We start from the raw sequence: 25,613 nt of genomic DNA on the forward strand, positions 1-25,613 counted from the left end.
TGGAATTACATGAAGGATATCACAGGGAGAAATGACACACAAGGAAGGTTGGTGGGAGGAGGTGAAGAGGCACGAAGCTACCCAGGCAAGGGTGCTCCTGGTGGAGGGTGAAGCTGGACAGAGCAGTGCAGAGCCCAAGGGGAGAAGCAGGCTGGTGCTTAGGAAGGAAGGCAGATTTGGCTGAAGAGAGTGTCTAGGGACACCGGGCAGGCTGGCAAGGTAAAGGGTTGTCTAATTACAGGGTTTTTTTTTTTTTTTTGATGTGGACCATTTTTAAAGTCCTTATTATAATTGTTAAATAATATTGTTTCTGTTTCATGCTTTGGTGTTTTGGCTTAGAGGCATGTGAGATTTTAGCTCCCCAACCAAGGGATCGAAACTGCACCCCCTGCACTGGCAGGCAAAGTCGTAAACCCTAGACCGCCAGGGAAGTCCTCTTAAATTCCCATTTTACTCCAGCATGGCAAGGCCTCCTTAGGTGTGGGCTCAGGGCCACGCCTCACCTACCGCGTAGGAGATAACCCAGGTTCCTACGTGTTCTCCCCGCAGTACCCCTTGAAGCTGCCTACGAGATCCCAAGAGTGGGTCATCTTTTAAAATCTGAGTATTTAGCATTTTCCCTGTTTACCTGAGCTCAACGTCCTACTGACGTCGGCAAACCCGACATTCCTCCTATCTAGTCTCTCTTTTCTCCCTTTCTTTCTTTCCTTTCATCCCATGTGAGATTGCCTGGTCCCCAGGATGAGCCCACAGTTCAAAGATGACCAAGTAAATAGTGTAGAAAATCCTCTAATCTCCCTTTGAGCTACCCTGGTCTCTGCCACATTGTAAAATCAAGATACGTACAATCTTCAGCTTGGCCTACGTTTGCAATCGTTTAACAGCCAGTCCCATACTCCAAGCATGTGACCTGAGTGGGGTCTATACCTCAAACAAACTTGATCTCTTTTTAATCAAACAGATCTTTTTACAGACTATGGGACATGGGTGGCACCTAACTGAACACTGCTGATGGAGATGATCCTTTGCCCATTTCTTTTTTTTTTTTTTTGGCCCATTTCTGCAAATGACAAAATTTTAAGTTTTTCTTTCTTCCAACAATCAAAGCATGTGTAGATCTGCTTGGAATTATCAGGAACATTCTTTATCCCAGTGTCTCTCATCTAATGGAGGGTTTCCTTCTCATTCGACTGGCTGTTCCTTCCACTTTCTCAATTATTAGCACTTCATAAACCAAAAAATAATCCAGAAAGTAAAGAAGAAAAAAGTCGCCAACCTGCATTTCATTTTTATCAGTGTCTGAATATTTTTATCTAGAAACGAAGCATTGACGGCCTAAAAGTTTTCCTGGAATGATCTCATGTAGCTACCTTATTTACCTGCAGCTACCAAAGTGACAAAATAAGTTTAACATCCAGCCTTTCGGGTTTCTCAGCCAAAAAGCTTTTGTTTGGCAAAATAGTCCCAGATATTTCTGTGTATGGAGTCACACCCAAGACATTCAATCCATGTATAGAGCATCTGACAACTTAGGGAATGGGTCTAATGAGTCTATTTACATGCCACTTTTTGATCTGTTGAAACTTCTACAAACCTCCGACTAAAATTATTGGCATCTCTTTGAGCTCCAGTGTGGGAACTGTATGTAAAATTTCTAAATAGAGTTGCTAGCCTTGGAAGTAGTTACCCGACCATAATTGACCTTGATGTATTCTCCACGTATTATGAAGCATTACTCTTGGGACAACCACCTCTAGGGTCAATTGATCCTGGAACTCAGATTACCCTAGAACACTTGAAGGGGCCTGAGGTCATGCGGTCTAATTTACACCTAATTCATCAGTCACCTCGACAAAACCCCCAACACAGAAAGGAGTACTCATTCAGTTTCTTCTCAACAGAAAACTCAAGATCGTCACAACACGTAAAGGTGAACACCAACACACAACGCTCATAAAGCTTATTGTGTCAGACACTCACTGCTCCAAGTATTCATTAACTCATTTAATGTTCTCAGTACCCCCATAAGGCAGGCACTCTTCTCCCCATTTTACAGATGAAGGAACCGAGGTCGGATGACTTGTCCACAATTACTCAGCTAGTTAGTATCATGTTATGAACCAAGCCGTCACCATCCAGTCCCTTGCTGTTGAACAATGTGGCGCTGGCTAAATTGTGGAAATCTTGTTAAGAATAAAAGAACTTTAAGCAATCATTCAGTTCAGTCAGTTCAGTTCAGTCGCTCAGTCATGTCCGACTCTTTGTGACCCCATGAATCGCAGCACGCCAGGGAATCATTAGAGGCTATCAAGCCCAAGTGGTCCACTCAGAGAATGAAGACAGAATGAATGAGCAGCAGACAGACAACGAGATGCATCTGCTTAGCTTTAGTCTAACAGGTTCATTGCCTCCAGAATATTGACTCTATTTCACAACTAAAGCAACAGAAATCATGGCATTTTACTTGATATTTCTTATATAACACTTCTTTAGTGGATCAGTATGGCTTACGGAGAGAAGATGCATTTTAGGCGGGAAAAAACTAGAAAAACTATTTGCTATGAAAAGGAATTGCAGGGAAATGTCCTCTTCTGTGGGTCCATGGCTGTGACAATAATGCAGAAAATCTTGAGGCTTGGTAAAGAATGACACAGTATCATCATATTCAAAGTTGACAATTTCATGACAAGAACCTTAGGACAAATTTAGTTTAAGGAGTTTATTTTCTCCTCTATCCGCCTGCAATGCAGGAGACCCTGGTTCAATTTCTGGGTCAGGAAGTTTCCCTGGAGAAGGGATAAGGTACCCACTCCAGTATTCTTGGGCTTCCCTGGTGGCTCAGATGGGAAAGAATCCATCTGAAATGCGGGAGACCTGGGTTTGGTCCCTGGGTTGGGAAGATCCTCTGGAGAAGAGAAAGGCTACCCACTCCAGTATTCTTGCCTGGAGAATCCCCATGGACAGAGGAGTCTGGTAGGCTATAGTCCATGGGGTCGCAAAGAGCTGGACATGACTGAGTGACTAAGCACAGCATAGTTTAGGGAGTTTATTTTCTCCTGTAAGTCTTCATGTCAGAGCTTCTCTGTTTCCTATCCCATCATCTTCAGAAAGAGTAAGCATAAATACTACTTGAATGTTCCTCAACTTTTCGATTTCTTATTCTAAGGAATTTCTTTGGAAAGGTATTTTATTTTATTTTTAGATAGAAGAAAAAGACAAACTGTAGCTCTATTCTTAAGTAAATGAACAATGGTAGTATCATTATCAAGCATGACACCCAAGGATATTGTTTTACTTGTTATTGTGTAAGAAATCACCCCTAAACCTTAGTGGGGAAGAATCATTTCTAGGCCAGCAGTTTGAGGGACAATTTGTCTCTGATCCTCCATGGCTGGGACCCCAACTGGAAAGGCTTGAAGGCTGTGTGTGGGGACTTGACTGCAAGAGGGTATGACCATCTGCATGCCCTTCCCTAAGGCTGGCTGTTGATTATGACTGTTCGCCAAGCCCTCAGTTGGGCTGTCAGCTGGGACCCCTACAGTTAACTTCTCCAGATGGATTCTCTACATGGACAGCTTATTCATTGGAAGGACTGAGGCTGAAGCTGAAACTCCAATACTTTGGCCACTTGATGCCAACTCACTGGAAAAGATTCTGATGCTGGGAAAAATTGAGGGCAGGAGGAGAAGGGGATGACAGAGGATGAGATGGTTGGATGGCATCACCGACTTGATGGACATGAGTTTGAGCGAGCTCTGGGAGTTGGTGATGGACAGGGAAGCCTGGCGTGCTGCAGTCCATGGGGTTGCAAAGAGTCAGACACGACTGAGCGACTGAAAAACAACAACAACATGGGCTGCTTGGGCTTCCTAACAGTATGGTGCTGAATTCTAAGAGTAACCATCCCCAAAGGGCGAGGCCAAAGTGCATGGTGTATTTGGTGTATTTACAATCCTGCTTCAGAAATAACATGGCGTCACTTTTACCATATTCTACCGGTCAAGGAAGTCATAAGGTTCTGCCTAGGGTCAAGGGAAAGGGACAGAAGCCTTCCCCCGCTCCTCAGTGGGAGGAATCTCAAGGTGACATTGGAAGAGCAGGTAGAATGGGAGATACTATTGTGGTCATCCTTGCAAAACAGAACCTGTCACACGTGTGAAGTAGAATCCCTCCCTCCACCCCCCCACCCCCCCACCCCGTCCAATCTGATTGATTTTGTGATCTAATATTTTAAACTACCTCTGAGAAATGCAAAGGGGAATATTAGGCCATATATCAGGCATGAGAGAGATCCCTAAGTCAACAGAATGCAAACTGAATAATTATAAACATTCTTTAAGCATCTCCAAAGCACACGCGGAGCTTTCAAAGAAGTACAATTGAAACTCAGATTGTCTGCAAAAGCTTATTAAAATGATGCATGTGTGACATTAATTTCTGATTATTACCAAAAACTCAGTGCCCATCATGGCCATTTACTTTTATTTTTTCATCTATGAATCGGTACATTAGTTTTACTTCTACGCCTATCGAAGCTTCAGATCTGTTTATTATGCTCCTATAACATTTTACAAAACCAATCAACTCTTAATAGTCTATGCCCTCCTAACCTAACACAAGTCTCACATTATGATTCTCAGTAAGGTTTTCTTTTTTTTGTCTTCGTTTTTGTTTTTAGCCATGCCATGCAGCATGTGTGATGTTAGTTCCTTGACCAGGGACTGAAACCTCATCTCTTGCATTAGAAGCATGGGGTCTTAACCACTGGACCACCAGGCAAGTCTGGATTTTTAGTAAGGCAAACAGTGGAGCAGAGAGAGCACAGCCCCTGTCCAAAAGGGCAGCATATTATGACAGTTTTTTTAAAGTTAAATAAGAGTGCTTGTAGGAATATAACCATGTCAAGAGCTTAGAATTTTCTGATTCCCCAACCTTATATTGAATAATCAGATCCAAACAGACCCAAACAGCCCAGAGCCCAGAGCTCCAGATGCATATATTTAACTAGATACTTAGATATCTAAGAGCATCTGGCAAAATGTCCAACATTAAACTTCTGTTCTTCCCCCTCTCTCCGCCACCGTCAACTTTAATCCTGTTCTCAGTCTCTCACAGCCTTATTTTTCTCCACGGCATTTATCGTTATTGGATACATTAGATATACCCTTACACTTGCCCTTCGATCACATATATGAGGGCAATGTTTTTTTACCATTTGGTTTATTGTCCCTTTCCCGATGCCCAGAACAAAGCCTGACATATAGGAGGTGGTCATTAATCTTGCTGAATGAATGAATGATGACTTACCTGGTGCCTGAATAAATCACAGTGAGAGACCCAAAAGGAATAAAGAGGCCTGGACTTCGCTGGTGGTCCAGCCACTAAGAGTCTGACTGCCCATGCAGGGGACAAGGTCGGGGGAGATTCCACATGCTACGGGGCAAATAAGCCTGTTCATCACAACTGCGGAACCTGTGCTCTAGAGCCTGGGAGCAGCAACTCCTGAAGCCCACGTGTCCTAGAGCCTGCAACAAGAGAAACCACCGCAGTGAGACGCCCGCGCTCTGCATCTAGAGCAGGAGGCCCGCGTGCGGCCATGAAGTCCCCATTCAGCCGAAATTAAATAAATAAACATTTTAAAAAAGAAGTGACACCATGTCATGTAACTTCAAAGAAAGAGTACCTTAGAATGATTATGCTTGTAAGTGGTTAACGGGGTAAGCAAGTAGCTCCAAAGTATTGCTAGATTTTAAACTTGTTATAAAGGATAAAATGAGCAAAAACTGAGGATGTATGAAAAAGGAATCTTAGTGTTGAATCATGCTTCTTCAGCAACATCAGAATTACCTAGGAGAGCTTTTAAATGCACAGATGCTTGGATGTGCCAGCCTGGGGAATGCTGGGAAGGGAGAAGATGATGAACACCCAATGCCCAACCTGGAAACCCTGATGGAATCTCAGGGATGGAAGATGGAATAGAGATTAGAATTTAGAAAGTCTGACTTAACTAAATACATTATAGTCTGTCTAAAGAAATATAAAAGGAAAGGGAATAATCTACATAGTATCAGTAAAACAGACTCTCTTGTTTAGTCGCTCAGTTGTGTCTGACTCATGGGATGTCCCAGGCAAGAATCCCGGAGTGGATTGCCATTTCCTTCTCCAGGGGATCTTCCCAATCCAGGGATCAAACCAGTGTCTCCTGCTTGGCAGGAGGATTCTTTACCACTGAGCCACTGAGGGAAACCCAAAACAGACTCCATTCTATCCTTAATGCAGATTTACCTCTCCAGAAGAAACAGATGCCTCAGGCTTCCACAGCTTGGCGTCACAATCCATTAAATTCCTCCAACTCTATTTTGATTTTATGCTCTCCAAGAAACTTTGTATAGAATTTAACTTTCCACAAAGATTAGCCTTCAGGAAGAAATACGTGCGCTTCAGCAAATATGAATAGCTTAGTCTGCTCATAGATATACTTCTCGTTGTAAATTTGAAACTTTGCGTTCTGGTTTGTGCATCAGTCTTGGGACTTTGGTTAATGTGAGTCACCTCTAACGCAGATTGAAAATACCAATTCTGCTAGGTGAAAAGAGCTGAGAAGCAGACCCCGGTAGCCCCATCAAGGTTGCACTGAGCACAAACAAAGAGAAAGCAAGAAAGAAGTGACTGTAGGTTTGCAGTTTGTGTCCAACTGGAGAGAAAACAAAAATGAACTAAGGCCAATATACTGTTTAACCCATTAGCCAAAGCAGTGAATTGACCTCATCCTTCCAATGCCCTGGCTCACCACACACGAAGTGCACTGCCAGGTCTTCCCTAGGCAACAAGACTCCCTGGCAAATCATTTACACCAATTCCACGCTTCAGTTCAATTCAGTCGCTCAGTCGTGTCCAACTCTTTGCAATCCCATGGACTGCAGCGCGCCAGGCTTCCCTGTCCATCACCAACTCCCAGAGCTTGCTCAAACTCATGGCCACTGAGTCAGTGATGCCACCCTTAGAAAAATGTGAAGGGGTGCTCTCTGCTCCAAACCAGGGGATTAATCCAATAGGCCAATTAAGCCTAGTCTGGCCCGCAGCTTTGTCGCTGCTTTCCAACCTTCTCTGCACTGCAGTAAGGAGACTGAAGAACTAGCCCCATAGCAATTGCTTTCAGCAGTTCAAGGATGGATATCTTATTATGTCCCCAAGGTGAAGCCATTGTCTTCACCTGTTTTCAGCCGCAGTCTACCTTTTCAGGCTTCTCTTCATGGCTCGGTTCATTCTGGAGCTCGGCATTCTGTTGTACTTGTGGGTCTTTGAACCTGGCATTTAATCCCTCCTCCAGGAAGGCTGTCCAGATCGCCCTCCCAACCTGATCACCTGTCTTCACCTGTGTAACTTACCAGTCCTACAGGACAGCATATAGGTCCAGTTCTTCCCCAACTGAGTTACACTCCTATGTACAAGTTTCTGGGTAGTTTACTCTATCTTAGTTCTTACCCCTGCTGCTGCTGCTAAGTCGCTTCAGTCGTGTCCAACTCTGTGCGGCTCCATAGACGGCAGCCCACTAGGCTTCCCTGTCCCTGGGATTCTCCAGGCAAGAACACTGGAGTGGGTTGCCATTTCCTTCTCCAATGCATGAAAGTGAAAAGCGAAAGTGAAGTCACTCAGTCGTGTCCGACTCTTTGCGACCCCATGGACTGCAGCCCACCAGGCTCTTTCATCCATGGGATTCTCCAGCCAAGAGTACTAGAGTGGGCCGCCACTGCCTTCTCCGTAGTTCTTATCACACTGTACTGCAATTTCCTATGTATGTTTCTGTCCCCTGAATAGACTGCAAGCCAGTGGGCAAGAACACTGTCTTAGCACTTAGCAGATGCTCAAAGAATAAATAGATACTGTGGACAAAATATGAAGTCTCAGTCACTTTCAAGGTGTTTGTCTCCCTCGTCTGATGTACTTTTTTCTAATTTTGGTGTCTTCCTTTATGTACTAAAGTCGTAATTATTTGCCACCAACATCACTGACCCTCTTGCTGAAAATGGTAATGACAATTAAGAGTTACATCTATCCTAAGATGATAGATAGACTTTTCATGTAACCTTAGTATCTTTTGAAAATTGAATAATGCAAACAGATAACCTAAGTTTTTTAAATTTATTTATTTTTAATTGAAGGATAATTGCTTTACTTTTAAAGATAAGTAAATTTTAAATTCAAAAATTCAGAGTCATGCTGAAAAATATATTTTACATACACATGTACACTCATGAAATCCAACTTTCTTTGCACAAACACTGTCATATGTATCTGTCCTAACACAAACATTTTTAAAATTCTTAGTTCTCTTTGCTAAGAAGAAAACAGTCTCAAACTGAGCTGATATATAGAATATTCATTAGCTGCCTCAAGCAACAAACACCCAGCTTCTGCAGGGGAGGGGGGAGGACAATGTGACTTCGTCAGAGCTTTTTTTTAAATGGTAAGAACAGCCACAAAGAATTATGTCCACCTGAGGGATAATATGAATATTATACCTTAAGTAGATCCAAGTATGTTTCTAAAAAATTAGAATGGTTAGAGTCTTATCTCTTAAAGAAAAGAGATAAACATGCATGCATAGTCTATAATTCAGATTTCCTTTCCAAAGCACTTATTTCCAGGCACTTTCCTACTATTGCTGCTGCTGCTGCTGCTGCTGCTGCTAAGTCGCTTCTGTCGTGTCCGACTCTATGTGACTCCATGGACTGCAGCCTACCAGGCTTCTCCGTCTATGGGATTCTCCAGGCAAGAACACTGGAGTGGGTTGCCATTTCCTTCTCCAAGGCATGAAAGTGGAAAGTGAAAGTGAAGTCGTTCACTTTCGTGTCCGACTCTTAGCGACCCCATGGACTGCAGCCTACCAGGCTCCTCCATCCATGGGATTTTCCAGGCAACAGTACTGGAATGGGGTGCCATTGCCTTCTCTCTACTATTAGGTTATTTTATTTTATGGTTAACATGAAAACAGAATTTTAAATCAAAGGACAGCCTGTGCCATGCAAACTAGAAATGTTCATTTAACAGAGACTAGCTTCCAGCAGGAGAACTCTGCAATTTGTTCCCAAGGAACAGGTTTGTCTGTTTTTTTCCCCTTTAACCTTCCCCCAGACTCTAGCTGGACCGTAAAGAAGGCTGAGTGGCGAAGAATTGATGCTTTCAAATTGTGGTGCTAGAGAACACTCCTGAGAGTCCTTTGGACTTCAAGGAGATCAAACCAGTCAATCTTAAAGGAAATCAACCATGAATCTTCATTGGAAGGACTGATACTGAAGCTGAAGCTCCAATACTTTGGCCACCTGATGAGAAGAACTGACTTACTGGAGAGGATGCTGATACTAGGAAAGACTGAAGGCAGGAGAAGAAGGGGCCGACCGAGGATGAGGTGGTTGGATGGCATCACTGACTCAATGGACATGGGTTTGAGCAAACGCTGGGAGGTAGTGAAGGACAGGGAAGCCTGATGTGCTGCAGTCCATGGGGTCACAAAGAGTCAGACATGAGCAACTGAACAACAAGACTCTCCTAACTTGTATTTACCCATCCCCTCTCATCCAACAATTTCGAAGCACTTCACAAGCAAGCACGCACTCATCTTTGCACTTTCTTGTGAAGGCAAGCTTCATCGTAGCAATTGATAGATCAGGAAAACGAGGAGCAGAGATAAAGATGTGCCCAACACTAATAAATGCTGGATGGGGCAAGCCATGCAGTCCTGGCTGAGTGCTTCCAGGCCCTCTCATCCATCTGGGTGTGCCCACACCATTTCTCCCAAAGACCTATAGGTATTTTATTGCATTTCAGGAACCGTCCAGTTTGGTTGTGCAGATAGAAGTACAAAGGGTATAGCTTCCCGTAAAGGTGCCGGGTTTTTTTTTTTTTTTTTGCTGTTGAAATGAAGGGAAATATTTAATTTCTTGTTCCTAGGGAACCAAAACTTTGAGGTGCTGCCTGGGACGGCCAGATCACCCGCAAAGTGGTCAGTATCTAATTCTCTTTGCTCTGTCTCAATTTCATTAAAAGTACTTTTCATCAAGACATAATTTTGTTAGACCCCAGATCAGAAACTTGATACTCCCTTTACAAATTAATGCCTTTATTTAATTGTAATACAAATTAATAGATACAAATTATAACACCTTTACAGGGCTTCCCTGTGACTCAGCTGGTAAAGAATCCGCCTGCAATGCGGGAGACCTGGGTTCAATCCCTGGGTTGGGAAGATCCCCTGGAGAAGGGAAAGGCTACCCACTCTGGTATTCTGGCTCGGAGAAATCCATGGACTACAGTCCATGGGGTTGCAGAGTCCGACACGACTTTGAGTGACTTTCGCTTTCATTCTCTTTCACCATACCTTTACAAATTAATTTCTTTAAAAAGAAAAATAACCTTCAGATTTACAGGAATGGGGGATCATTAGACATGCACGCAGCACCTGCTACAACAGAAGCTTTGTTCATAGTGGTTTCTGCTGTGATTATAGCACAGCACTATGAGTCATTAGTTCTCAGTGATTCTCAATGTGAGTAACATTAAATGCTTTAGAAAGCAAAACCCCCATCAGTGGTTGGGGAAACACGAGTGAGTAATGGGGACAGCAGGGAGATCCAACCAGTCTACCCTAAAGGAAATCAGCCCTGCATATTCATTGGAGGGACTGATGTTAAAGCTGTCAAAGCTGTTAAAGACGTTAAACTCCAATACTTTGGCACCTGATGCGAAGAACTGACTCATTTGAAAAGACCTTGATGCTGGGAAAGATTGAAGGCGGGAGAAGGGGACGACAGAGGGCGAGATGGTTGGACGACATCACCGACTCAACAGACACGAGTTTGAGTAAACTCTGGGAGTTGGTGATAGACACGGAGGCCTGGCGTGCTGTCGCCAGGGTCGCGACACAGTCACGACACAGTCCATGGGGCCGCAAAGAGTCGGACACGACTGAGCGACTGAACTGAACTGAATTGGGGAAAGAGGGATTATGAGCTGCTAATACAGAAGATACATTTTTTAAAACTCACATTTGTTTAGTGTTAGGAGAAAAAAAAAAAAACATTCCAGCACTGGTATTCATGGTTTGGGTGGGTCTGGTCTATAAAATGTGAATAACAAACTCACAGGGTCCTTATTAGTTTATGAAAGCATGTATTTAAATCCCTTAATCAAGGTGTGTCAAGCACTGAACAGGCTGGTTCTCTCTGTTTTCACACTTTAAAAGATGGAGGGACAATTTGGGCTCTTTGCAGGTTCCCCAGAAAAGGAGGCAGCAGAGAGGTTTTGCGATGTGTGCTGATGAAGACCGAGGGGCCGGAAAAACCACATGGGGGCAAAAAGATGCCAAAACACTGATAATCTTGAAGCTGGGTGGTGAGTACAGAGGGGTTCATCGTATTTTCTCTATGTATGTTTGAAAATTCCTATTAAGAAGTTCAAACAATTGAAATTCGTGTGGCTGAACTTCCCTGTTCGCCTGAAACGATCACAACACTGGCAATCGACTATATCCCAATAGAAAATGGTTTTGGTGTTAAAAAAATAAAAATACATAAATAATAAAAATAAAATAGACAACAACGACAACAAAAACATCTGAAAGTATTAACTTGAAAGAAAGATGAGGAGAGCTCTAGCATCCCAGACCTGGGATTGAATCTCTGCTTTCTGCTCTGTGAACTTGCTAAGTTATCGTACTGTTTGTTCTGTGCTTCGATTTCCTCTCTTGTAAAAGGATAATGATGGTGTGGTCAGTGCAGAGCTGTGCCACTCAGATCCTTCTTCCAGAAAGGACTTGCTGCCCAGCTGCACAGGGTGTGGTTAGCAGACAGCTTCCTTTAGGGTCTGCCTTGTCTTCCGAGCCAAAGTCACATTGTTCTTGGGGTAGCCCTTTGCCAGTGAACGAGCAAGGCAGTGGTACAAGGGCCTGGCCGTTTCTGCCCACCGTGAGACTCCCTGAATGGATAATCTTTGCTCTAGAGCTTCTCGTTGGCCGGGTGGAGACTTTCTCAGGCAGCATTATGGTCTGATGGCTCCCTCGGCCCAATCACAATTACTCCCTTTTCCTTTCACAGGTGGTTCCTTCGCTGCACAGCTTAGCATTCCTAGTTCCATCTCAGAATCTTCTCAGATGCTGGCCCAAATGGTACTTTTAACTTCACTGGATTCTTCTGAAGATTCAATGAGATGACGGACAACAAACTTTCACAGCACCTGAGGCATGGTATGCTCTCCGTAAGCAGCAGTGTGTTTTGTTTTTTGCTTTGGTTTTGTTTTTCTTCCAGTTTTATTAAGATATAATTGACATACAGAAAATAAGTGTGAGGTACACAGCATGATAATAATCAGCAACGTTGATGACACCAATTCAACTGTTTTTAAGGCATGGTGCACGTGAAATTATTACAAGAACTACAGAGTTTATGCAATGATAATCTATTTCTATTTTTACAACCCGTAGAGAAGTAAAGGTGGAAACTGTAGCTGCTTAACTGTTAACACACTAAAACCATAGCTTTAGTCTAAGAATTAACTCTTATTAAAAATTTCATTCCAGTTATTAGAATAGTGTGTTCTAAGTTTTAAAAAGAAACCATAATATAGTGAATGTGATATTACAGTTTCGAGGTGAACAAATCTTATAATTTGTGCAACAGGAAATTTTAAGTTTCATCTATTTTTTTGGTGGTGGTGGTGGTATGAATCCAGTTCTAGTATTAGGCAATTGAGGTTGTTAAGATTTACAGAAAGTTAGCACAGAGTCTTACAGATGAAGTTTATGAGTTAAAAGAATCAATATTAAAAAAATGTGTATATTCCCAACTAACTCTTTGACATAATAAACACATTTGGCCCTTTATTGACTTTTTGAATTCATTAACCAGACACATCACTAGGCTCAGGCCGTTAAGACTATATATTACTAAATCAGGAAACAAATATTTCATTACAAACACTAATTCCAGAAGACTTCACACCCACATTCCAAAATCTAATTAGATTAATTTCCTAGGGCATACATGTATTCTTGGTAGCTTGCAATTTTTAAGTGTCAAAATAAAGCTTTATTTTAAACTGTGGGCGGTGTTGATGAAACAAGTATGAGTAATACTTGCAGGAAACACAATATTAGCTTAGCGAGGAAGTGGGTGACACTTGAGCAGTCCTTCCAAGAGGCACTTTCCATGTCGCACCAATGTAAAGCAAGAGTTCTGATGTAGTCACACAGGAAGTACAGGCAAAACCGCTTACGGTAGTGAAGTACAGCTTCACCTACCAAAATGCAGGTTTAGGATGATATCTGAGTACAAGGTGGAAGCAACACACTGATGGGTAAATGTCAACCAGAAAATCACCAGATCTCCCCTGTTTTGTTTAATACCTACTAACCAGAGAGTTGGTGATGGACAGGGAGGCCTGGCATGCTGCGATTCATGGGGTCACCAAGAGTTGGACACGACTGAGCGACTAACTGAACTGAACTGACTGAACCAGAGAGACAAATATCATATTACTTATAAGTGGAATTTTTAAAAAATGACACAAAGGAACTTACCTACAAGACATAAATAGACTGGGGCTTCCCTGACAGCCCAACGGCTAGGACTCGGCGCTTTCAATACTACGGCTCCAGATACACCCCTGGTCAGGGAACTAAGATTATGCATGCCTTGAGCAGTGTGGCAAAAGAAAAGAAAAACAGAAATAGACATAGAGAACGACCCTACGGTGACCAAAGGAGAAGGGTGTTCAGTTGCTAAATCGTGTCTTGACTCTTTGTGACCCCGTGGACTACAGCACTCCAGGCTTCCCTGTCTTTCACTATCTCAAGGAGTTTGCTCAAACTCATGTCCATTGAGTCAGCAGAGGGATAAATTAGGAGTTTGAGATTAGCAGATACAAACTACGATATATATAAAATAGATAAACAACAAGGACCTACTGTATGAACTACATTCAATATTGTGTAATAATCTATACTGGAAAAGAGACTGAAATATATATATATGACTGGATCACTTTGCTATACACCTGAAACATTATAAATCAACTATACTTCAGTTACAGAACATAAAGATAAAAAATAAATTAATATTTTTTAAAAATCTACTATCCAGAGAAGACGGTGCAAACCCTGTTTTAATGGAAAGGTGGGGTTGACAGAACTACACTTGATTTTTTTTTGTTTTTTTTTTGGTCTGTCTTTTGAGGTGGTTTTGCTCACCCTAGTTCCAGGATTGATGTCTCCCAAGTCAGTCTTGCCGTGTTTATCCCAAACAGAAACCTCTGAAGGGTTAAAGAAGAAAAGAGCTGGAGGAGAGCTATGAACTGTTGTTAGTACTCTGCTCCATTGAGTGCTGGGCAGTGAGAAAAGCTAATAATTCTCCAAATCCTGCAACTAGTTAATTACGTCAATGTTAAAAAAAAGAATCAGTATTGTCTAGCTTGAAATTTTAACACACTATAAAGTGCTCTTTATGGGCTTCCCAGGAGGTGCAGTGATAAAGAATCTGCCTGCCAATGTAGGAGATTCAAGAGATGGGGGTTCCATCCCTGGGCTGGGAAGATCCCCTGGAGGTGGGAAGGGCAACCCACTTCAGTATCTCTGCCTGGAGAATCCCATGGACAGAGGAGCCTGGTGTAAGTCCATGGGGTCAGAAAGAGTTGGATAAGAATGAGTGACTTAGCACGCACAGGAGTGTGTCCACACACACACACACACACACACACAGTGTTCTTATATAAACACACACATATGCATCAGGTATCAGCCGCATGAACAACAGAAAAGAGACAACTTTTCAAGCTCTACTTTAAAGGTAAAAAAAAATGTCTAGAGGGACTTCCCTGGAGGCCCAGGGGTTAAGACTCCGCGCTTCCGCAGGCCCTCCTCCAGGGGTGCTTGCCTGGAGAATCCCACGGACAGAGGAGCCTGGCAGGCTACAGTCCGTAGCATCGAAGAGACTCAACTTAGCATGCACACACGCTTCCGCACACAGGTCTCTGGGGTGGCCAAAAAACAAAAAAAGGTCTAGACTGTGTTTGTGTGGAAGGAGTATATGAGAAATCTCTGGACCTTCTGCTCATTTTCGCTGTGAAACTAAAACTGCTCTAAAAAGTAGTCTATTGGGATTTCCCTGGTGGCCTAGTGTCTAAGACTCCAAGCTCCCAATGCAGAGGTCCCCAGTTCATCCCTGGTCAGGGAATTAGATCCCAAATGCTGCAATTAAGAGTGCAAGCCACGACTAAGACCTGGCGCAGCCAAATAAATAAGCAAATAAATATATATTAAAAATTTTTTTAATAGTCTACTTTTTACAAAAAGGTGCCTGGAATTTTTTTTTTTAATCTTTACACTGCCAAAGCAAAGAAAGGCATTAAAACTACCCTGCCATTACTTTAAAACAGCAAATGTTGGGACTTCCCTGGTGGTCCAGAGGTTAAGACTTCACACTCCCAATGCAGGGGCCCGGGTTCGACTCCTGGTCAGGGAACTAGATCCTGCATGCCGCAACTGAGATCCAGCACAGCCAAATAAAAAATAAGTAAATATTAAAAAAAAACCAAACAGCAAATATTAAAACAAGAGGGAAAAAAAAAGGATTCATTCATTTATTCAATAAGTTATTTCTTGAACTACTACTGTGAGGCAGGTATTGTTCCTGATCCAGTTGGTCGACAACTTTCACTGCTGCCTCTTAAAAGTGAACACCACAATCAATGTCACTATAGCCAACAAACTGTGGAAAGCATTATATGCCTGGCACTGTCCTAAAAACAATATGTTTAAAAGAAAATTAAGTACCATCAACACAGGTGGCTTAACATAGTAATATGTTAACCAATATGTATTAGTTGGGTCTCTGCTTTCTTGTTATTATTTTGGGCTATTCCATTTCTTATTAGCATCAAAAGAAAGAAAGATAGCAGAGAGAACACTAGGAGATAAAAACAGATTATATCACTTAGTAATTTATTAGCCACAAAGAGTAGACCATTGTAAGGCAGGTTAAAATTTCCAATGGATTTATTTTTACTTCACATTAATGATCAAGCTTATAAAAAGTTGAGCTGACACGTCAATAATGCCTTACTTCTTTTTAATATGCAGATACAAAACCCCAAAAAATTCAAAAGAAATTCTTGCTTTGCCATTTCTCCAATGACCAGAGACAACTTGAACAAGTCAGTACAAACTAGATAGCCTCTTAACATGACCTTTTAAACACAGTCTTGAGTAAATGCATTTTGGTTAATCTTGGAAACAAATCTCTTTTTTGACTTTGAGGTTGCAGGCTAGAGTTAAACCCGATTTTACATGCTTTCACTGAAATAGGCAGATTCCCTTCGAAGTATATAAAGCGAAACCACAGGCTCCTGTCAGTCTTACACACAATAGCTATTCAATAAAAAAATTAAAAATTGACTAAAATGCAAATTAGGAAGAGATGTACAGAAATATTTTATTATATCCTAATTACTATATTTTTTAATTTTTAAATTAATTTTAAATTTTAAATTACTTTATTGGAGTATAGTTGATTTACAATATTGTTAGTGTCTGCTGTGCAGTAAAGTGAATCAGTCACACATACATAAGTTGATATATCCACTCTTTTTTACATTCTATTCCCATCTGCTCGATACTCGGTAATGACCCCATCACTTCAAATCATCCATTTTATACTTTGTTACGACCTACTGGTATAAAATAGAAAGCCCCAATTTTCACACAATCTAGTACAGTTATTACAAATCATGGGTTTTGAGTTCATTTTTATGATTGCATGAGACCTTCCTGACATTTCCTGATTTCTCACTATCAGGAATATCAAAATTTATGCCGATGAAGAGGTTAAAAGAAAAAAGAGAAGAGAACGGTTTTACTGTCTACAAAGCAGGATGTGGCTAAGAACAGAACTTTAATGTGAAGTGCACGTTAGAAATACGTCCTTTTGAAAAGCCTATAGGGACGTTGACTTGCGTTCCTAAAACATGTGTAAAACCTGATGGCGTTTGTGAAGGTCTATGAAAGCTGCAAAGACCTGTCGCAAAGAACTCATGGCCATCCAAACCAGAGCTCCATCTCTCTCCATCTAGAAGCATCGTTCTGCCAAGTTAGGCTTGAGTGCCCCGTCATTATCTCATTACCCCTGTGCAAAATTCCACAGCCACCATTCAAGGAAAACCCTCAATCAGGGCTCTGCCAGGCCGCCCCATGCACCACACCACAGTCTCTCACCACCAGAGAACTGGAGGTTCGTTTTTCAGAATTCTTCATTTTTTAATCTCACATTTTTCTTCTTTTTGTTTTTTTAAATTTTCTTTTTTAATCTCAAATTTTAATGAAATGAGGCAACTGAAAACAGACATTTTGGTGCCCTTATGCTTCTTGGAATTTAAACTCAGATTTTGCACTTCTCTTAGTACAAATTACAAGTTCCATTCTTTTCCCTCTATTAACCTCTAAACCACTCAAGGGCAAAGGGCGATACTCTAGTAGAATGCCATTTTCTTTTTTTTAACTCTTCATGGACAGGTGTTTCCTAGAGACAACAGATAACTAGTTCTTTCTCGTAAACCTTAACAAGTGAGAAAAAATTTCAAGTAGTTTACACACCCTCTCCCTTAAAAATCTTTTCCAGTTATTTTCACTGTAGGGAATTTCAATCCTAGAGAGTAGAAAACCTGGTATCACGAGCCTTCCTGTACCCATTCCCCAGGTCAGCAGTGACCGGCTCTGGCGCAATTTCATTTCATTCCCATTCCCATCCACTATCACCCCAAACTCTTTTGAAGCAAATCTAAGGTTTCTTTGTACTTGTGTATATTCCATTTCCTACTGATTTTCAACAACTTGCCTTTGCCTTCCTTTCCACCCTCTACCTGCCAAAAGAAGTGTACAGAATAACGCAGGGGATTGAGGCTATTTTATCTGGTGTTTCCTCATAACTACTATCCCACCGCCCACCCCTTTCTGGATCACCTTCTATAACATTCACCAACATCACCATGAAATGGCCACCATGGTGTTCAATCCCTAAACTACAGCCTATTTCACTTGGAAATATATTGTATTCCCTCCTCCCAATAAACCCTTTCTCTTGTTTGAACAAGTGAAAATAAAAATTGTGCCAAAATTTCTATTCTGTTGATAAAAATTTATTCTGATTCGTTCCCCCTAGGGTAAAAAGAGGCAAAGGGAGTGCAGAAGGAATTGAAGAGGAAAGAAATCCAACACTTAAAATGGTAGACTGCCTAATTGGCTGTGTATGAATACTTACGACCATCTGCTACTTTAAGAATGAATATTTGCAAACATCAGTCGAAAATTTGAGATCCTTTTAGCCGGGGATGTTTACAAAATGAATTCTCATTTAAGGAAACTACTGCCTTCAGGATTTTGGTATCAATAACAGTAGCTGCTTCTGAGCCTAAGAAGTGGTTATATAAAAACAATTAAAGGAAAAAAAAATTAATTAAGGGAGGATGCGCTCTGTTTCTATAGCTGCTCTAACCTTTTATTTTGACGTGAGATTTCTTGGCCTCCACTCAGATAGCAACCACCACCCCACACTTTCTTCTCCACACCCTTTACAAATGGAATTCCGAAAGGAGGCACTTTCGAGTTCCTCCTGGGAAATGTCTCATCTTGAGGACGTCTCGGTGCAATAACTGAGATTTCATCTCCTTCTTCCTCTGCACTCCGCTCTGCCCATCGCTTGCCCAGAGATCTCCTTAGGAATCCAGAGGAAGCAAGGAATCCAGAGGAAAACAAGCCCCAGTCCACAAGCCACAGCCTCTCCTCCCAAGGACCGCCAGTGCACCGCCTTGGCATCCGGGTCCGGGGAGAGAGGAGCTTGCACACACCACGCCGCTTGTTTATCCATCCGCGCTCCGGGTTAAACATCCCGGCGGGGCGCTCCCTACCGCATTTCAGACTCTTTCCTCCCAGCGGTTAAAAAATACAAAACTGACCCCGCTAATGTCTCTTCCCGCAGGCGGCAACGCAAGGCGTCCCTCTTAACTCCTACTACTCTCCCCTCCAGGCCGAACGCCGCAATCCCATCAAATCCAAGATCTGAGTTGCCCCGGGAGAATCACAAGCGCACCCCAAACCACCACAGGGCAAACGTCCTCGCCACTAGAGGGAAGACACCAGTTCTCACTCACCCCTGCACCCCCAAACCCAAGCCCTGGGATCCGGCCCCGCCAGGGCCGCCCCGCCCCCCGGGAGAGCGCCCGACACACCCGCACCTCCTTGGAGAGACAGCAGGGGACCGCGGGTCTGGGCGCCGAATACCTAACGCAGCCCTGAAAATCCCCGGCCTTCCACGCCCCCATTGAGTCGGCCCGCCGCGCTGAAGACAGGGGGGTCCCGCCCGCGCCTCTGATCGGGAGGTGCGGGGACCCAGATCCGCGTGCCCCTCTCGGGCCGTGGAGGGGACCCACACCAGCGGCCCCTGCTCTGGCCGCCGGGGCGGGGGGCGCGGTTCACACCAGCCCCCGCTCACCTCGGAAGGGCGAATCTGGCGCGCACCTCCCGCTCAAGCCGAGGCCAACGAGAGGCACTCGGACCTGCGCCTCCCGCCAGGGCCGCCGAGACCCCCGACCGGCAAGCGATCTCGTCCACCGGGGGCAGCCCGGCCCGCGTCCCCCAGCCCAGGCGCACCAGGCACCGCTCCCCGACCTCCCTGCATCCTCGCGGGCCCGGCCCCTCACTCACCCAGAGCTCGATGCCCCAGCTCATGGTGCAGGGGGCGGGAAGGGGCGCACCGCACGGCGGGGCGCGGCTCTCCGGTCCCCCTCCCCAGCGATCCCGTCTCCCCGGGAGATCCCCGCGATCGAGGAAAGTTCGTGCTCCGTGCGGCCGCCGCCTCCTCCAGCTCGCCGCTCCTCGCCTAGGGTCTCCGCGGCGGTCCTCTTCCCCGGTCGCTCCTCGGCAAAATGGCCCGAGGAAGCAGCAGCCGCGGTCTCCGCAGCGCCCGCCCGCCCCACACCCGAGAGCGAGGGGCGGGGGAGGGGAGGGGCGGGGCCTCGCGCCGGGGGCGGGGCCGGCCTGACAGCTCGCGCACGCGCGCGCCCCGCCCCCGGCCCAACCTCCCCCCGGGAGCCCCCCGCCCGCATGGCCCAGGGGTCCGGAAGGACTTGCAGAAAGCCGGGGGCCCTGGTGGGACCTGGAGCCGCCGGCCTCCCCGCTGCCGTTTTTTTTGTTTTTGTTTTTTTTTTTAATTATTTATTAGCAGCCACACTCTCTGCTCTTAGGGACAAACCACTCGCCTCTGAACGGAGCCGGCCTCTGTTATTACGGGGGTTCTGCCGAGTAGCCTGAGGTTGCTCCCCTGCGCCGAGCGCCGCTTTGAATTTAAGGACCATGCTTTTCGTTGCTCAACCATCAGAGCTAGCTCGAGCGGGTCTTTTCCCCCACCGCCCGGGAAGCCTTGGAGGCCCGGGGGTCTTTCGCAGCCTTGCGCGGGTGGGCGTGGGGCCAGGTGCGGTGCTGTCTGCGTACTGCACACAGAAGGACTCGGAGGCCGAGAGCGACCTAGCAGAGTGCCTGGGGAAAAGAGTCCAGGGGCGCACAACCGGTGATTTCTAATCTCTGAAACCGGTGATTTCCGACTTGTTCGGCCAAGAAACTCTCAGACGTTGAAATCACGTTGCCGCGTAGTGGGTGAAAAAAGCAAAGGCTCTGGGTCCACAGATTCGCGTTTCTGGTTCCAGTCCCGCCAACCCGCACTCACTAGCTGGGTGGCCTAGGACAAGGCCTCCACCTCTGGAGAAGCTCAGAGCCTCCTCCCCCACCTCCCGCCAAAGGGAGGCAGTAACTACCCAGCTCAGCGAGAGATGACCACCTGTTACCCGGCCAGTGGTTGGTAAATTGAGAACTAATTTTTAAGTAGATACGGACTCCTTTTCCCCTGCACTCCCAGAGTATACACAAATAACATTCCAGGATTGTGTGTGTGTGTGTGTGTCGCTCAGTCGTGTCCCACTCTTTGCGACCCCATGGACTGTAGCCCACCAGGTTCCTTTGTCCGTGGAATTCTCCAGGCAAGAATACTGGAGTGGGTTGCCATTTCCTTCTCCGGGGGATCTTCCCCACCCAGGGATCCATCAGGGTCTTCTGCATTGCAGGCGGATTCTTCACTGTCTGAGCCACCAGGGAAGCCCGATTCCAGGATTGGGACTGGAGAACTGTTTGGGTTCCCACTCCTTCCTCTGAATCACTAGGCCCTTTCTCCCCCAACTTTTCTTTCTTCCTCAGCTAATCCTACTGACTTTTCTGACTATCTGTGAACTCCTAAAATGGGCCCCATTTAAGAAGTATTTCAGCTGCCTGTCTCTCTAATCCCACTACACCCAGCTTCAACCAGCTTATCATTCTTCTCCAGGAGAGGGTGGAGCAAGGGTGGTGTCCTACTCCTGCAGATAAACCAAGTCTACTTCCTTTGTTGGACAGGACTACAATAAATTTAAACTGTCAAACCTGTTTTGGTCTATCTTTTTTCAGTAAGGAGTTCCTTCCACCAGTTTGTTGTTAGTGTGCATTTTAAATATTTTTTTCTCAGTTACCCGGTCTGGAAACTCTGTACTCCAATCCTGCTAGACCTGTAACCATCAGAACAGCCAGCCACTTACCTTCCAAGGTACATTCATTAACAGCTTGAGTGAGTTGGAGGGGTCAGAAACTCAATCAATACTGCACAGTTTAGTTTGCTATTTGGAAATGCTGAGTGAAATGCAGGTAATCTAACAGGACCCTGCCTCACAAATCACCTCAATTTCTTCCTGCCAAGATTTACTGTTTTTTCAAATACAGTGATCTAATCTCGACTGCCAGTGACTTGTGAAAAGATGCTAATCAGGAGGAAAAACAACCTGCAGCTCTAAAGAAGAGAAACGGGGGACAAAGAGCAAGAGATAGCAGAAAGAGAGAGAGACCACATTAGAAGGAAACCTTTTAAGATGAGTAAGCAGGAAACAGTTATAGGAACCCATTAAAAGCCACGGCAGCAGTACTGTATGGAACTGGGTTAATTAGACCATACTGCAAATACCTTTAACTTCATTAAGTCTGGTGGTAACTGAAAAAAAGGGTTGAAGGTATCAGAATCTCCAAGAAATAAAAGGAAAAGTCACCACTGATTTTAAAGCAATGGAAACAAACAGGATTCAGCATAAAAAGAAATAAGCTAGCAAAGAAAAAAATTAAATACAGCACAGTATCTTTTAGGAGGAACTGAATCCATTTCAGTTTACCTTATAGTAAAAGGGAGTGAGTTTAAGAGAAGAACTTCTATTAACAAGTCACTGTGACTGACCTGCTTAGGAATCAGTTTTCACAAGAGGTGTTGTAAATCCTGTGGCTTCCCCACTGGCTCAGTAGTAAAGAATCCATCTGCCAATGCAGGAGATGGGGGTTTGATCCCTGGGTCAGGAAGATCCCCTGGAGGAGGAAATGGCAACCCATTCCAGTATTCTTGCCTGGAAAATCCCATGGACAGAGGAGCCTGGGGTGGCTACAGTCCATGGGCTGCAGGAGAGCCGGACATGATTTAATGCCTAAACAATTGTAAACCTCATTTATGTAAATACTGCAATGACCTCAGTTCAGTTCAGTTCAGTTCAGTCCTGCAGTCGTGTCCAACTCCCTGCAACCCCATGGACTGCAGCATGCCAGGCCTCTCTGTCCATCACCAACTCCCAGAGTTTACTCAAACTCATGTCCATTGAGTCAGTGATGCCACCTAACCATCTCATCCTGTCGTCCCCTTCTCCTCCCACCTTCAATCTTTCCCAGCATCAGAGTCTTTTCCAATGAGTCAGGTCTTCGCATCAGGTGGCCAAAGTATTGGAGTTTCAGCTTCAGCATCAGTCCTTCCAATGAATATTCAGGACTGATTTCCTTCAGCATGGACTGGTTGGATCTCCTTGCTCTCCAAGGGACTCTAAATTACCTAGGGGATCGGTTTGGGCTATATACACCTGTTTTACCTTTTAGGAACATGTGGAGAATACTGATTTACAAAGTTATGATCTTGGCAGGTGACTACATAAATTCCCACTGAATAATCTGATCACACAGATGTTATTAGCACTGAAATAAGGTATCTAGAAAATATAGACCCTGTATAGTTGCTATGGAGTTAGAGGTAAACAATTCTAATACAGTCTTTCAGCAACTCCAATGCTCTTGCTAGTATAAACATCTAATTCAGGGGCTTAGATGTAGAGATATCACTATCTAATCTATTTAAAAGGCTTCCTTTTTTCAGTTACTAACTCATGTCCAGCTCTTTGTGATCCCATGGACTGCAGCACGCCAGGCTTCCCTGTCCTTGACCATCTCCCAGAGTATTATCAAACTCATGTCCATTGAGTCGATGATGCTATCTCACCCTCTGTTGCCCCTTTCTCCTCCTCCCTTGATTTTTCCCAGCATCAGGGTCTTTTCCAATGAGTTGGGAAAGTATTGGAGCTTCAGCATTAGTCCTTCCAATGAATGTTCAGGGTTGATTTCCTTTAGAATTGACTGGTTTGATCTCCTTGCTGTCCAAGGGACTTTCAAGATCTTCAGCACAACAGTCTAAAAGCATCAATTCTTTGGTGCTCAACCTTCTTTCTGGTCCAACTTTCACATCCGTACATGACTACTGGAAAAATCATAGCTTTGACTATATGGACCTTTGTCGGCAAAGTGATCGCTCTGCTCTTTAATACGTTAAGTGGTTTTGTAATTGTTCCATTGGGATCCTAGTGTTACACTACTTATTAGGTCTGTGGCCTTAGACAAGTTACTTAAACTCTCAGAACTTCACTTGAAACACAGACTTCCAAGGTTGTTGTGAGGCTGAAAGAAGGGAGCTGGCATGAGCACAGAGTGGATAGCCCCACACAGAAACCTCTAGAGCTTTGGTTGAATTATTTCCCTTCTCTAGGCCTCAGTTTCCTCCTCCATAAAATGGACATAATGCTTTGCTCCAAAAGTTACTGCAAAGACGAAAAGAAAGAACACATGTAAAATGTTCTAAAATGTAGCACATGGGGGCACGAGTATCAGTTCCCTATTTTTCCTCTTATTTTTTGGAGGATTTTTACTTCCTCTATCAAGGAAAGCAATCCTTTAAGCACTCCTGATGTGGTAAAACAGATTGCTTGAACTACCATTGACTGGTTGTCTATCGCTGAAGTACTCTTCTTAATGAGATTCTCAGGATTTCTTCTTTTTCCTTTAAAGTAGGTTCCATCAGTTTCCAGCTTAAAATTCTCCATTTGTTTAACATTCAAACTACTTACTAAGGACCCAAGAAAGCAGTGGAGTGGAAAAAGTTGGAGTGGGATAAAAGGAGAACTCTGTCATGAGTAGAATCTTAAGACTGCAACCAATTTTTGTACTCAATAATGGAATTCCCCTGATGGTCTATAAAGATGTGCATAATATCAGGAAAAACCAGTTGTCTGTGGCTGAGCAAGTTACGCACTGTGCCACCGAATTGAGGAGAAGCGGATTGGAAGTTCTTCTCCAACCTGCAGGATTCAAGATGTGTCCGGGGCTAGCTTTTCCAGGAAGATGACTCTGCAAGGAGAGTTGTGGGCATTCCCCAAGCCCCAAGAAATGACATTTCAAGTCAAAGAATGAAAGTGACATTTGACTTCTGAATATATTGCCAAGCTCTAGTTTGACCTCTGGTTCCCTGTACTGTGTTTATACAGAATTTTGATCAGAAACGTCATCTCTTTTGATAAGAAAGACAAGAACAATCATAACTAGAGAATATTAACCCCATAATTACATTAAATATCTCTGGAAATTTCTAAACTGATGTCAAACATTATTAATCACACTAGATTCAAACTCCAAATTCTGCTACTAGTGGCAAACTTCAGTAGATCTTGCAATGTTAGAGGAAACAGAAAAATAAGACCCACTTGACGAAGAGGGTAAGGCTGAAAGTCAGGTTTAGGATATAGTCTTTCCAGCCCCTCAAGGCTTTTTCAGTCAGTACCTTAAAGTTTAATGCCCCTTTGAAAATGCGGCCAGGGAGAGGCAAACCTAACTTGCTCTGTTACTCAACAGGTCTGTTCCCAGTTACAGTATCATGATTATGCAAATAACCTGCTCTTGAAACTCTGAAATCATGTGCCTAAGTAAAATTGCCAAGATAGCATTTTCACAGAATTTGAGAAGTAACTATCTAAAAACCCTTTACTTTCAGTTCAATCCAGTTGCTCAGTCATGTCCAACTCTTTGCAACCCCATGGACTGCACGGCAGGACTCCCTCTCCACCAACTCCTGAAGTTTATTCAAACTCATGTCCATTGAGTCGGTGATACCATCCAAACATCTCATCCTCTGTCGTCTCCTTCTCCTCCCGCCTTCAATCTTTCCCAGCATCAGGGTCTTTTCAAATGAGTCAGTTCTTCGCATCAGGTGGCCAAAGTACTGGAGTTTCAATTTCAGCATCAGCCCTTCCAATGAATATTCAAGACTGATTTCCTTTAGGATGGACTGGTGGGATCTCCTTGCTGTCCAAGGGACTCTCAAGAGTCTTCTCCAGCACCACAGTTCAAAAGCATCAGATCAGATCAG

General features: G+C 44.0%; 1 protein-coding gene across 10 annotated transcripts in view; it reads right to left on the reverse strand.

Moving 5' to 3' along the window:
* FNBP1 (formin binding protein 1) overlaps nt 1–20,216 on the reverse strand; it is a 135,753-nt gene extending 115,537 nt beyond the window's left edge. For 4 of the 10 annotated variants that reach the window (XM_019971018.2, XM_070799423.1, XM_070799422.1 and 1 more), the window contains exon 1: nt 19,745–20,006. In XM_019971018.2, coding sequence (XP_019826577.2) covers nt 19,745–19,768 — 24 coding nt within the window. In that variant the 5' untranslated portion in view covers nt 19,769–20,006. Of the gene's footprint in view, nt 1–19,744 lie in introns of all 10 variants that reach the window. The other 6 variants (XM_070799419.1, XM_070799421.1, XM_070799420.1 and 3 more) reach the window with 4 other exon arrangements.
* Nucleotides 20,217–25,613: the final 5,397 nt, after the last annotated feature.

Source organism: Bos indicus, chromosome 11 (genome assembly GCF_029378745.1).
Source record: "Bos indicus isolate NIAB-ARS_2022 breed Sahiwal x Tharparkar chromosome 11, NIAB-ARS_B.indTharparkar_mat_pri_1.0, whole genome shotgun sequence".
NCBI lineage: Eukaryota > Metazoa > Chordata > Mammalia > Artiodactyla > Bovidae > Bos > Bos indicus.